Below are 13,393 nucleotides of genomic sequence, written 5' to 3'. Positions count from 1 at the left end.
TGAAAAGGATTCCAAAGGAGCCTTGGACCCCGGAGGATGGAATTGGAATTCCTGGGGGCAAGACTTCAGCCCCATCACTCTCCGGACATTCCTAAGGTTCCCCAAGCACCAATTTCTTGAATACAAAGATGATTTACTCAGTATGTAGCATCCAACACAGTCACTAAACCAAAGTCTGCTAAACTAAAAGGAAAACTTTAAGGCAAAATCCTAATCAATAGATCTTCCGCTATTCCCTGTCTGCTTTTAGACAGCTATGCAATCAGAAACTATCTGCAGCTACTTTGAAGAAGGAGTGAAGTAGGATAAGACATTTAACCCTTAACTCTAAATTGCTTTAACTGCAGATGCTATTAGCAGAAAAGTGTCATGATGTCCTTTTCTAGAAAACATCACCTACACAAACACATAGAGCCCTCCCTTGCTTATAAAGCTATGCAAGGCACCTGAAAGAATGGGAAACCCTGGGAGTTAGTCAAGCTCATTTAATCGCACCTGGTCCACATAAAAATGTGGTGATATATAAATATATATATCACCTATCCTCCGCTGCTGAAAACACCATGATTCTTCCAATGGCTTCGCAGTTCGCAATTGGCTAGCCACTCCTGGCAGGAGGCAGGAGGACAAGTCTTGCTGCAAGGTTGAAGAGTGGCTCATAGATCGTGATCTGCAGAGCCACTGGAAGAATTGCAACATCCGTGACAGCAGCAGATCAGTGAGTGAACCGCCTGGCCTCATGGGGCTGGACCCTCGTTATCGCCACCTGTGCGGGGATATTTGTATTCATAGACAAATACCCCCATCTCTAGTGACGAGACTGAGAGAAAAGCCTCTTCTGATGATCTTAACACTGGAGCAGACTCAAAGGGAGATGCAGTCCTTGAGAAAGCTGGGGCCCAAGCTTTTTAGGGCGTTATAGGTTAGAACAAGTACATTGACTTCAGTCCAAAAAAATGATCAGCAGCTAGTGGAGCTGCTGTAACAGAAGGGCTATGTGATCTCTGTGGCCAGCCCCAGTTAGCAATTTGGCTACTGTGTTCTGGAAGCGTGAAAGAGGGGATTTTCAGCACATATCATTTCAATTTGGCCATCCTACTTGGGCTTCTCTATTAACAAAGAAAACTCAAGCAACTGAAGACCAAGTTCCACAAATGTAAAACATGTTATCCAAAATCTATTATGCAACTCCTTAGGCAATGTTTTCCTTACCAATATTGTTTTGATCTGTTTAATGATTAAGCTCCCTGACACATTTCAAAACAAAAACACATATAAGACTATTGTGCAGCCAAACCTCTTACAGAGGGTCAAATAATGTGAGATCAAACTTTGGAAGAACAACAATTGTTCTTAATAAGGTATAAAGGTATCATAGTTAAGATATGACATATGAATTCTAATTGGAGGAATTCTTGCTGAAGTCTGGAAGCTGCAGTGAAAAAAAATCAGAAAATTCTATGCTTATCAGCATCAATTGGGACAATTATATGATGAATCACAAAGTGTTACATAGACTTTTTAAAGTCACAATCTAAATAGTATAAAAATAAAAGAAGTTCATAAATATATTTTAGGTACATGATACATTACTAGACAAGGCAAGACATGATGATCAGAGCTATACAATATACAGTGGTCTACCGTGACCCCATTTTTTAATGTTGAACACACTATTATTTGTTGACATTCACCAAACAGGATAAAAAAGACTTGCACCGAGTGAGTTCCTACATACCGTATTTGCCGGCGTATAAGACGACTGGGTGTATAAGACAACCCCACAACATTTCCACTCAAAATATAGAGTGGACAGCTCTGCTGTGGCACCGGCGGCGGCTGCCCGGCGCTCTGCCTGGGCCCGCCCTGGAAGTTCGTGGCTGGCGACGAGGAGGGCGAGGAGGGGAAGCAGGAGGGCAGGTGGCGGCAGCAGAGGAGGAGGAGGAAAAGGGGAAGCAGCTCTCTGGCGGTGCGCAGGTGAGCAGGCAGCTGGCTCAGCTGCGAGGAGAGCGAGAAGGATGGGAAGTGGCCAGGTGGGTGGAAGAGGAGGAGGAGGAGGAAGAAGAGGAGGAGGAGGAAGAGGGGGAGCGGCTATCCGGCGGCGGGTGGGCAAGCAGGCAGCTGGCTCAGTGGCACGGGGTGGCCGCTCAGGCATGGCCGGCTCTGCTTCCCTCCCTCTGTCCGGACCAACCGCATGCCTGCCTGCCTGCCTTCCTCCCCTGCCGGTGCGGCCCTGCGTCACTAACTCAATGGCGGCGGCTTCTTGCTGACCCAACTGAAGTGCACCCAGCGTATAAGACAACCCCCCCCCTTGGAGGCATGTTTTTGGGGCCAAAAAAGTCATCTTATACACCAGCAAATACGGTATTTTTGAGCCAGTGAACACTGTAACATATTAAGGATTAGCAGTAGTTTTAGGCTTGTAGTTAGGATTAGAGTTTGAATCTGCATGGTTTGTACTTCCTGACCTCCCTTAAGAACTACAATGTTAGTCTAACTGGAGCAAATCTCCTGACCACTGAAGTATATACCACTTTTGCTTTCTGGTATTTTTCTCCTAAGATCATTACTGATTGTTTTTACTATTTTTATTCTTTTTTAGCTGCTTTGTTTCCTTTGAAAAATTAGGGCAGAACAAAAATTAAACAAGTACTTATTGAGACATGTTTGTATTCTTCCACGAGGTAAAATATTCTGGAATGTGGACAGAACAACTATAGCAACCAAGATGTCTACTGAGTTCTACACAGATCTGAATATATTTATGAAACTTCTTGTGGTTTCTCCATTCTTCTGCCTCTGCTGTGACTCACCAAGGTCAGGAGGAGATTCTTCTCCCCATATAATTTAAGTATTTCTTTCTATGCAATATGTAGACAACCACAACTGGAGAAAATGAAGCAAATGAAGTGGAGTTTTAGAGGGCCTCATTTGGTTTTGAAAGACAGAGGTATGAAGATATTTTTACTTGGGAACCAATTCTTACAGTATGTACAAAATACACTTGCATATACTGACCTATATGAAGGGTAAATATGTATATCAATTGTGTTACCAAGATCCAGTTCTATAGAGCCTGTGTCCTGAGCACACTCCTGTACTGCAGTGAGTCCTGAACCCTTTGTGGATGGCAGGAGAGGAAGCTGAACACCTTCCATATGCGTTGTCTCTGATGCATTTTTGGTATCACCTGGCAGGACAAAGTTCCAAATAGAGTAGTCCTAGATCGAGCTGGAATTTTTAGCATGTATACATTACTGAAACAGTGATGTCTACGTTGGCTTCGCCATGTTGTGAGAATGGCTGATGGATGGATTCCAAAAGATCTCCTGTCTGGAGAATTAGTGCAGGGAATTCACCCCAGAGGGAGACCACAGCTGCGATACAAGGATATCTGCCAGCAGGATCTGAAGGCCTTAGGAATGGACCCCGAAGGGAAACACTGATACCTGAGCATTCAGCCTGGAGGCAGGTGGTGCATCGCAGCCTCTCCCAATTCAAAGAGGCCCTTGTCCAGCAGATCAAGGCCAAGAGGCAGTCATGAAAGCAGCAAAATTAGGGAGCTGGATAGGGCACAGTGTGGAAAGGATTGTCTCGAATTGTCCTTCTCGGTCACACTAGACACTGTTCCAAAACCTCCATACAGAGTACGTTACCATAGTCTCTCGAGACTGAAGGATGCCTAATAGCAGCAAAAAAACTACTATTTATTTGTATCTGTGCAGTTCTTAACAAATAATATTACTCTGATACTAAGGAATCAATTTCCAAGTACAAAAGCTATGTCGGTGGTTGACGTAACTTATATTCCAATATTTTGACTATTTATGTATTTTAACATATACATATTTTGCCATTACGCATATTCTAGCAGCCAGAGCTCAAAATTTTACATTTGAAAAGGTACTTGTTGCATTACTCATTACTTCTTGGCAGGCAAATTACTGTTATCATTGATGTTGCTCTGATTGCAGAAGTAATTCCTTATGCTGCATATTATCAGTGAATTGCACTACTTTTACTAACAGGCCAGAAAAAAACAAGGAAATATTTTCTGGTTCTTTCCAGAGGCCAACTCTGATATTGCACCCAAAATGTTTATAAAAATACAGGGGGGCACCCAAATAATACTTCCCTTGTTCCTTAGTATTGGTAAAAGAATGACATAAATCTTTAAGAACTCCTATCAAGATGCCTTTGTAATGACGTTAAAGACCTTTAAAAAGTAACTTTTGAAACTAGGTGTTACTTGTTGCAGCTAAGTAAATTAGGTGTCAGTGATGTGCCATTCATTTTTTTTACATCAACTCTCAGAATTCTGGGATTTCCAGTCCACAGAGTCTAACCTTCAGACATCTACATGTCTCTAATCTGGAGCACAGCCTAGCACTCTAAGGCTGCCTTCAATGCTTTGTGGGCATTGCAGTTCTTTTGGAGGGCAGTAAGACTATTGTACAATGACTAGGAAGCACTGAGGCAGCTCCCTCTCAAGAAGCACTGTGGCATGAAATGAAGCCCTAGAATGCCACCTTGGAGGGACAGGCCCTGATTCGGGCAAGGGAAGTAAAGGTGTCTGAAAGTGTTTCTGTATTCCCAGAATTCTGCTGGGGGAATTCTTGGAGAATTCTGGAAGCTGGAGTTCAGAAATTTGAATGGCATATTTCTATTGAGTATTGCCCACTATACCTAAGAAGTATCTTTGTAACTACAAGTTAAATTATTTGCTACCTAAAACTAAGTAATTACATGTAGGTGTAACTAGTTATTTTCAAGCCCTGCTAGCAAATACAATAATTAGTCAGGAAGCAATCCCACTTTCCTTCCAAATCCATCATATTTGTGTAGAAACGACAGTCAAGAAAGCCGTCGCCCTGTCTCCTGTGTGCCATAGCTCACTTGTTCACATTATCCTGAACTATCTGACCTGCAGTCAGCATTCCTTATTGTAACTGCTTCATCTGGGGCATATTAAGGTCTTCAATCACAGGTGGTATAAATCTGTGTGTAGGATGGTATTGGGTAGTCAAAAGTCCAGAGAAGGAGTTATATACCTAATATTCTGTTCCTCAGAACAGCAGTACAGAAAAGCAGCTATAAAGGAAAATCAAAAATAGAACAGCAGGAAAGAATCAGATTTCCCATGGGCACAGCTATTTCAGTGAAAGCCTACTCAGCAGACAAGCTGTAATGAGCAATTATAAAGGAGATGGAACCAACAGGCACAATAATAGAACTAACTCTAATATCTTGCACAAGATGTGGTTTTTACTTCTCCTGGCACAAGACATATTTTACACTATAAAAACTGTATCTTAGTTAGCACCAGCCCCCTATCCTGAACTCAAATGTATTTAGTAATGTTGAAGCTCATAACTAAAACAATGAAGACCAAAAAAAATCTATTATTTGGCTTTTAAAACCTCCAGTTACGTAGTTGGAAAAGTAACTGGAAAACTGCTGTGTGTCAGAAAACCCATTAAAATAGTTTAATCAAGAACCAGTATCTTTGATGTATTCCAGTAAAACACACACACACATTCATGCATGTAAGAGAAACCTCAGGCATAAATCAGAGATTTTGTAATTTTTCTGCAATAAACAGTTCTCTCTCACTATACTCATGTGGTTTCTTCCAACTGTTAAGCAGAACTTGTTATGTTCATGAAGAAAAATATGAAAGCTGTTTACATGCTTCTTTTTGCCCTAAGGAGGAGGGATTCAACATCCTTCACTTAGCTTTCTTAGTTGGACTTCCAAAATAAAGACTGTGAAAGAGTTTCCATAAGTTTCTCATAATATCTAAGATCAGAGAATAAAAACATGAAAAGGATGCAAGAGCTACTTTTTATTTACTTTTTCTTTTTTGTACTCGCCCACATTATCATTTCTAAAATCTTCATACAAGGAATTTGCACCCTCAGTTTCATAAGGAATAACCCTGCTATAATAATTACGTACTAGTTACCATCTAAAAGAAAATGGGACATATGTATGCCTAACACTATCTTCAAGGATTGTCACAGCAGGTGTCAATTTAAGCGGCAACCCCAGAATCCCAACATACAGTATAACTCAAGTAAGGTAGAAATAATGAAACCACCATCAAGAAAAATCCACCTTAAAATTCTTCAACAAAACATAAACATAGGTAAACCATTACTACACTGCAGAAAGGGCACATAAGTAGTTAAGACATTTTAACCTTACAGTTAATTTGAAAATAAAAAAAAGCTTTTGGCTTACATTCAACATTACACTGGCATTACAGTGCCAGGGCCTGGAGTTCTTTCTTCTCCCTCCTCTGCAAGGCACTCCCAGAAAACCAGCAGAGCCCATACGATACTACCAAGAACCATCACTGAGAAAACAGGGTACAGTGGTGCCCCACTAGGCGATTACCCCGCAAAACGATGAATCTGCATGACGGCAAGTTTTTGCGATCGCCATTGCGCTTCGCGAAACAGTGTTTCTTATGGGCAATTTTCGCTGGATGATGTTTCGGTCCGTGCTTCGCAAGACAGGTTTTTTTCTGGGACCGATGCTTCGCAAGATGACAATTTAAACAGTTGATCAGCGACTTCGCAAAGTGGCTTCCCTATGGGCGATCTTTGCAAAACGGGTGTTTTCGGGACCGATGCTTCGCAAGACAGCGATTCTAACAGCTGATCAGTGCTTCACAAAATGGCTTCCTTATGGGCGATCTTTGCACAACAATGACTATTTTCCCCACTGGAACGCATTAAATGGATTTCAATGCATTCAATTGCATGTTTTCGCTAAACAGCGATTTCAATGGAACAGATTAACATCATCTTGCAGGGCACCATTGTATAATTACATGCACATCAATGAAGAGGCCAGATCTGGCCATCGGGTCCACATGGTGTCTCCTCTTATCCCAGCTCTCACTGACATTAGTGGATCATACAGTTCCACATGGATCAGAGAGAGCATGCATTTCTTGGTTACAAACATCCAAGTGCAGATTAAAGTGGTATACATTTGCAGTAAGCTTCTGTTCATTAATGAAGAAAAAACAGGAAAAGAAGCCCGGCATCAAGGTGTAAAATATAGGCTGAAAAAACACCATAGAATAAAAACATGGAATTGAGCAGGAGATTGGAGTTCAAACAATGAATGACAATAGGCAAAGACACATGCAGTATACAGAGGGGTGGAACTGTCTGAATTTGGAAAGAAGGGAAGCACCTTACACAAATAGAGAAATCTCATCTTGTATTGTCCTCCCAACCTCAAACTGTGCTTATGAATGGGCTATTTAAGAGTCTGGGATGGAAAAATGAGTTATTGTAATTGAAGAGACTGATCACAGCAACAAAATAAAGAACTTTATCATAACACCCAAACTATTAGAAATAACACTACAGTAAACATATACCTTTTTAATACTGTGCAATAAAGGTAAATCATTAAATAACTTGCTTTAAAATAATTAATGCCTTTAGAATGTTCAGTGTTTTCCTCTAAATTGTTCCTCATAACATGACCCACAACAGCTATGCATTAAGAATAGGCAAAAATGAAATTGAATTTCTAGGCAGTATTGAATATTTTATGTCAGTTTGAATGATGCTTACCCTGTATTGATGGAAATTATTTCTATCAGTGGGTTCTTTCTAATCTTTGGCAAGTCCAATCGAGCTCCCCCCAGCCGCTTTCCATTATCCTTCTTCTGACCCAGCAATCTCACAGAGTGACCTTCAGGTGAAGAAAAAAAATGACACCATTACACATAATGCATTTGTTTTAATACATTCTACCCAAACATTTTGAATTTTAAACAAAAGTGGACCAGGACTACAATTCCATGGTTATTTATTGGAAAGTAAGTCTCACAGAATACAGTCAGAATTACTTTTAAGCAAACATATGCAGGATTAAACTGCAAATCTCTGTTAACCATCCACTTATCAGGCAAAGAAGAAAATCAAACAGCAAAATTAGTTATAAAACAAACCACCTGTTTCTATTAAATTTTCTTGAGCCTTTTTTAAAAATGAAAGTCATGCCACAATTAAAAAAGTGAAGTTCATATGTAACAGCTTCCCAATTATAGTTACAGTGGAAGTGGCTTTACCTGGTATATCTTGTTATTTAAAAACAGCAGTAACATTAGACAACAAAAATAAAGGAAAGTGGCAGTACAGTATTGTATAATCAAAGTGTCAATCGAGCAAGAATATCCATTTAGTTGTGACAAAGAAGTGCAAAAAGATTCAGATGAGGGGACCTTTTAAAATTTAACTCCGCTTGTTGTGCTTCCCATGTATAATATCAGTGACACGTAACTGCCTCATTGGATAGACAGATGGGCCTATCTGTGGTTTAACGGAACTCATTTACCAGTAACCAACTGGCCTACTTGCAGACTTCAAAACAGAGCCTTCATAAAGCTTATCTAGCATAATTCAGGATACCAGGACCAAAAGAATATAAGAAATATTTTTTTCTTTTAAGTGATGCTTAGGATATGATTTCCAACATGTCAGTTTCCAATAAGCAACTACAATCAGCAAAACCAAGATAAAAAGAAAGTTAATTCAAACATAAGTTAAAAATGAAGCTCATTAAGTAAAAAAACCCAACACATTTAAGATCACCTTTTGCAGCATAATTGCTGAACAAAGTTCCTTTAGGGGAAGAAAGCCACAATATAAATAAAATGAATGGATGTACAGTACTTGATTACTGAGCAAAGCAACAATCTGCCTTCACAGTTGAACTGCAGATACAGATAAAGCAATATTTCATGGAAGAATAGGAAGAGTTCAGAAGCAACAGGTTGCAAGTATTGAAATTATTTATAACTGCAGGATCTTACGAAGAAATGCTATGCCCTTCTGACTGGAACAGAAAAATCTTTCTGTATACAGATGAATACTTTTTCTTCATGTTACTTATGAAGCATTACAGATGCTTATTTTATGATTTAAAAAGGTCGCCACAATGTTAACCTCCACCTCTCTTTCTGTGTATGTGCAGCATTGGTCAGAGTTAATGGCTGCCAATAATGCTTGCTGCCAGAACAACAAACTCTCATCCACTCTGATTCTATGATGCTATGAGCAACACATAGGCCCTTGTGTCATTCTGAGTGGCAAAAGCCCCTTGTTTTGAAATAAATAAATAAAAACAGAAAAAGATTATTATGATAAGCCCAATCACCTGAAAAAACAACAACCAAGCGATCAAGGGGGCAGCCATTGAGGTGGTGCTGGGTAGGGGAAGGAATGGTGGTGGGGGTAGGACATGCCCGCGTAGGAGAAGAGAGGTTAGATATCTTACATCTATCCCCTCTTCTAGTTCTACCCCCAACCAGATGGTATCAGGCGACCATATCAGCAAACCCTCGAGCCACACGGTGCTGTTGATGAACGCCAGGTCAGTACAAAATAAAACTGCCCTCATCCATGATGTAATTCTGGATGAGGGGTCTGACCTGGCGTGCATTACTGAGACCTGGGTGGGAGAGGAGGGTGGTGTTCCCCTCTCCCAGCTATGTCCGCCTGGGTACTCAGTCCAGCACCAGGGTCGCTCGGAGGGTCGGGGAGGGGGAGTTGCTATAGTCTATAGGAGTTCTATCTCCTTGACCAGGCTTCCTGTCCCTTTGAGAGGAGGTCTCGAGGGCCTGTATTGTGTGCTGGGCTCGCGAGACAGGTTAGGGATTCTGTTGGTGTACCGCCCACCCTGCTGCGTACCAACAGTCTCCCTGCCTGAGCTGACAGAGGTAGTCTCGGACCTGATGTTGAGGACTCCCAGGCTGTTGGTGCTGGGGGACTTCAACATCCATGCCGAGGCTGCCTTGACTGGGGCGGCTCAGGACTTCATGGCCACCATGACAACCATGGGGCTGTCTCAATGTGTCATCGGTCCGACGCATGAGAAGGGCCACACCTTGGACCTGGTTTTCTCAACGGGACTGGAAGATGGTGGTTTGGATGTGGAGGGGCTGGTCGTGACCCCATTGTCATGGTCAGACCACTTCCTGGTCAAGTTCAGTCTATTAGCGTCTTCTTCCCTCTGCAAGGGTGGGGGATCTATTAAGATGATCCGCCCTCAGAGACTAATGGATCCAGATGGATTCCTGAATGCTCTGGGGGATTATCCGTCTGATATGGTCGGCGCTCCTGTCGAAGCTCAGGTCACCCTATGGAATAGGGAGATGACCCGGGCGGTTGACACGATTGCGCCTAAGCGTCCTCTCCCTGCTCGCCGAGCCCAGACAGCTCCTTGGTATACTTCTGAACTGCGGGCGATGAAGCGAGAGGGGAGACGGCTGGAGCGCAGGTGGAGGAAATCCCGCTGGGAGTCCGATCGAACACGACTTAGAGCCCATTATCGGGCCTATTTCGTGGCAATACGGCTGGCAAAACGGCAATATTTCTCCAGCCGTATTGCTTCCTCAGAATGTCGTCCAGCAGAGCTGTTTCGGGTGGTCCGGGATCTTCTTCAACCGGGAAATCCGGTGGAGGTCCCGGACTGCTCATCAGCTCGCTGTGATGAGTTTGCCATACATTTTGAGGGAAAAATCGCTCAGATTCGCAGTGGGTTGGACTCCACAGTTACTGCAGAATCAGAGGATGTGTCCAGTGCGCCGTGCTTAGGTCCAGTATTAATGGATGAGTTTCAATTGTTGAGACCTGATGATGTGGACAGGGTGCTTGGATCTGTCCGTTCTACCACCACTCCGCTCGACCCTTGCCCATCCTGGCTAATTGGAAGATCAGCCAGGGGGGTTCGCACCTGGGTCCAGGAGGCCGTGAATGCCTCTCTGAGAGAGGGAGTGGTCCCTACCGGCTTGAAAGAGGCGGTGATTCGACCACTCCTTAAAAAGCCTAACCTGGACCCAAGGCTGGTGGTCAACTACCGACCAGTGGCGAACCTCCCTTATTTGGGCAAGGTGTTGGAGCGGGTTGTGGCCAGACAACTCCAGGCGCTGCTGGATGAAACGGATTTTCTGGATCCATTTCAATCGGGTTTCAGGCCGGGTTTTGGTACAGAGACTGCCTTGGTCGCCCTGTACGATGACCTTTGCCGGGAGAGAGACAGGGGGAGTGTGACCCTGTTGATACTCCTGGACCTCTCAGCGGCTTTCGACACCATCGACCATGGTGTCCTTCTGGATAGGCTGGCTGGGTTGGGAGTTGGGGGCACTGTTTTACAGTGGTACCGCTCCTTCCTGGCTGACCGTGTCCAGAGGGTGGTGCTGGGGACAGTTGCTCTGCCCCATGGCAGTTATGTCATGGGGTTCCTCAGGGCTCAATACTGTCCCCCATGCTGTTCAACATCTACATGAAACCACTGGGAGAGGTCATCAGGAGGTTTGGGCTGAGGAGTCAGCAATATGCTGACGATACTCAGCTCTACCTCTCGTTTTCCACCAATCCAGGTGAGGCAGTTTCTGTGCTGAACTCGTGTCTGGACCTGATAATGGACTGGATGAGGGTTAATAAATTGAAACTCAATCCAGACAAGATGGAAGTGCTGTTAGTGGGTGCTTCGCCGGACAGGCTGGAGGGCCATTTCCCCGCCCTGAATGGGGTTACACTCCCCCTAAGGGACAGGGTCCGCAGCTTGGGGGTGCTCCTGGACCCCAGTCTAACACTGGAAGCCCAGGTGGACTCGGTGGCCAGGGGCGCCTTCCTTCAGCTGTGGAAATTATACCAGCTACGGCCCTACCTGGACGAGCGGAGTCTCATGACAGTCACACATGCACTGGTAACATCCCGCATAGATTACTGCAATGCGCTTTACGTGGGGCTGCCTTTGAAGACGGTCCGGCGATTGCAACTGGTCCAGAATCGAGCTGCGCGGCTGGTGAGTGGTGCAGCTGCCACGGAACATATCAAGCCGATTCTGTATAAGTTACATTGGCTACCAGTTGCTGCCCGGGCCCAATTCAAAGTGCTTGTTTTGACATATAAAGCCCTAAACGGCTTGGGCCCTGGATACCTGAAGGACCGCCTCCTTCCATATGAACCTACCCGGCAGTTAAGATCTAGCCAGGGGGCCCTTTTGAAAGAGCCGTCCCTTAAGGAGGTAAGAGGGACGGCTTGTAGACAAAGGGCCTTTTCGGCAGCTGCCCCCAGACTATGGAATGCCCTCCCGACTGAGATTCGTCTGGCGCCGACGCTGATGACATTTCGGCGCCAGGTCAAAACCTTCCTGTTCCAGAAGGCTTTTAATTGAAATAATATTAGCTGTGGGTCTGATGGCAATTTTAATTGTATTTTAATTGTATTTTAATTATTTTATCTTTTGCTGTATTGAATTTTAATTATTGTAAGCCGCCCAGAGACCTCTGGGTAGTTTGGGCGGCATATAAATTGAATGAATGAATGAATGAATAAATAAATAAATGAATAAATAAATAAATAAATAACATATTCCTTCTTTTAAGCCCCTCCCAGCAACGACGAGTTGTTGGGGGGGGGGTTGTAACAAGCAACAAAATGCGTTCTTGTTGTTTAGTCGTTAAGTCATGTCCGACTCTTTGTGACCCCCATGGACCAGAGCACGCCAGGCCCTCCTGTCTTCCACTGCCTCCCGGAGTTGGATCAAATTCATGTTAGTAGCTTCAATGACACTATCCAACCATTTCGTCCTCTGTCGTCCCCTTCTCCTCTTGCCTCCACACTTTCCCAACACCAGGGTCTTTTCCAGGGAGTCTTCTCTTCTCATGAGCTGGCCAAAGTATCGGAGCCTCAGCTTCAGGATCTGTCCTTCCAGTGAGCACTCAAGGTTGATTTCCTTCAAATTGGATAGTTTTGTTCTCCTTGCAGTCCAGGGGACTCTCAAAAGTCTCCTCCAGCACCACAATTCAAAAGCATCAATTCTTTGGCGATCAGCCTTCTTTATGGTCCAGCTCTCACTTCCATACAATGCTACTGGAAAAACCATAGCTTAGACTATATGGACCTTTGTTGGCAAGGTGATGTCTCTGCTCTTTAAGATATTGTCTAGGTTTGTCATCACTTTCCTTCCAAGAAGCAGAAGTCTTTTAATAGCTGCTGTCACCATCTGCAGCGATCATGAAGCCCAAAAAAGTAAAACTGTCACTGCTTCCCTATCTTCTCCTTCTGTTTGCCAGGAGGTGATTGGACCAGTGGCCATGATATTAGGTTTTTTTGCACTCTCCTCTTTCACCCTCATTAGAGATTCTTTAATTCCTCCTCACTGTCTGCCATCAGAGTGGTATCATCTACATATCTGACGTTGTTGATATTTCTCCTGGCAATCTTAATTCTGGCTTTGGGTTCATCCAGTCCAGCCTTTCGCATGAGGTATTCTGCATATAGGTTAAATAAGCAGGGAGACAATATGCAGCCTTATCGTACTCCTTTCCCAATTTTGAACCAATCAATTGTTCCAT

At 43.6% G+C, this 13,393-nt stretch overlaps 1 protein-coding gene across 6 annotated transcripts in view; it reads right to left on the bottom strand.

Annotated features, from left to right (window-relative positions):
- CDKAL1 (CDKAL1 threonylcarbamoyladenosine tRNA methylthiotransferase) overlaps nucleotides 1-13,393 on the bottom strand; it is a 356,111-nt gene that overhangs the window by 220,537 nt on the left and 122,181 nt on the right. For all 6 annotated transcript variants that reach the window (XM_072998681.2, XM_072998682.2, XM_078393501.1 and 3 more), the window contains one exon: nucleotides 7,599-7,719. In XM_072998681.2, coding sequence (XP_072854782.2) covers nucleotides 7,599-7,719 — 121 coding nt within the window. The remainder of the gene's footprint in view (nucleotides 1-7,598; nucleotides 7,720-13,393) is intronic.

The sequence above is a fragment of the Pogona vitticeps genome, chromosome 4, assembly GCF_051106095.1.
Source record: "Pogona vitticeps strain Pit_001003342236 chromosome 4, PviZW2.1, whole genome shotgun sequence".
Lineage (NCBI taxonomy): Eukaryota > Metazoa > Chordata > Lepidosauria > Squamata > Agamidae > Pogona > Pogona vitticeps.
Note: the sequence above shows the minus strand (reverse complement) of the source record. Positions and strands in the feature narration are given on the sequence as shown.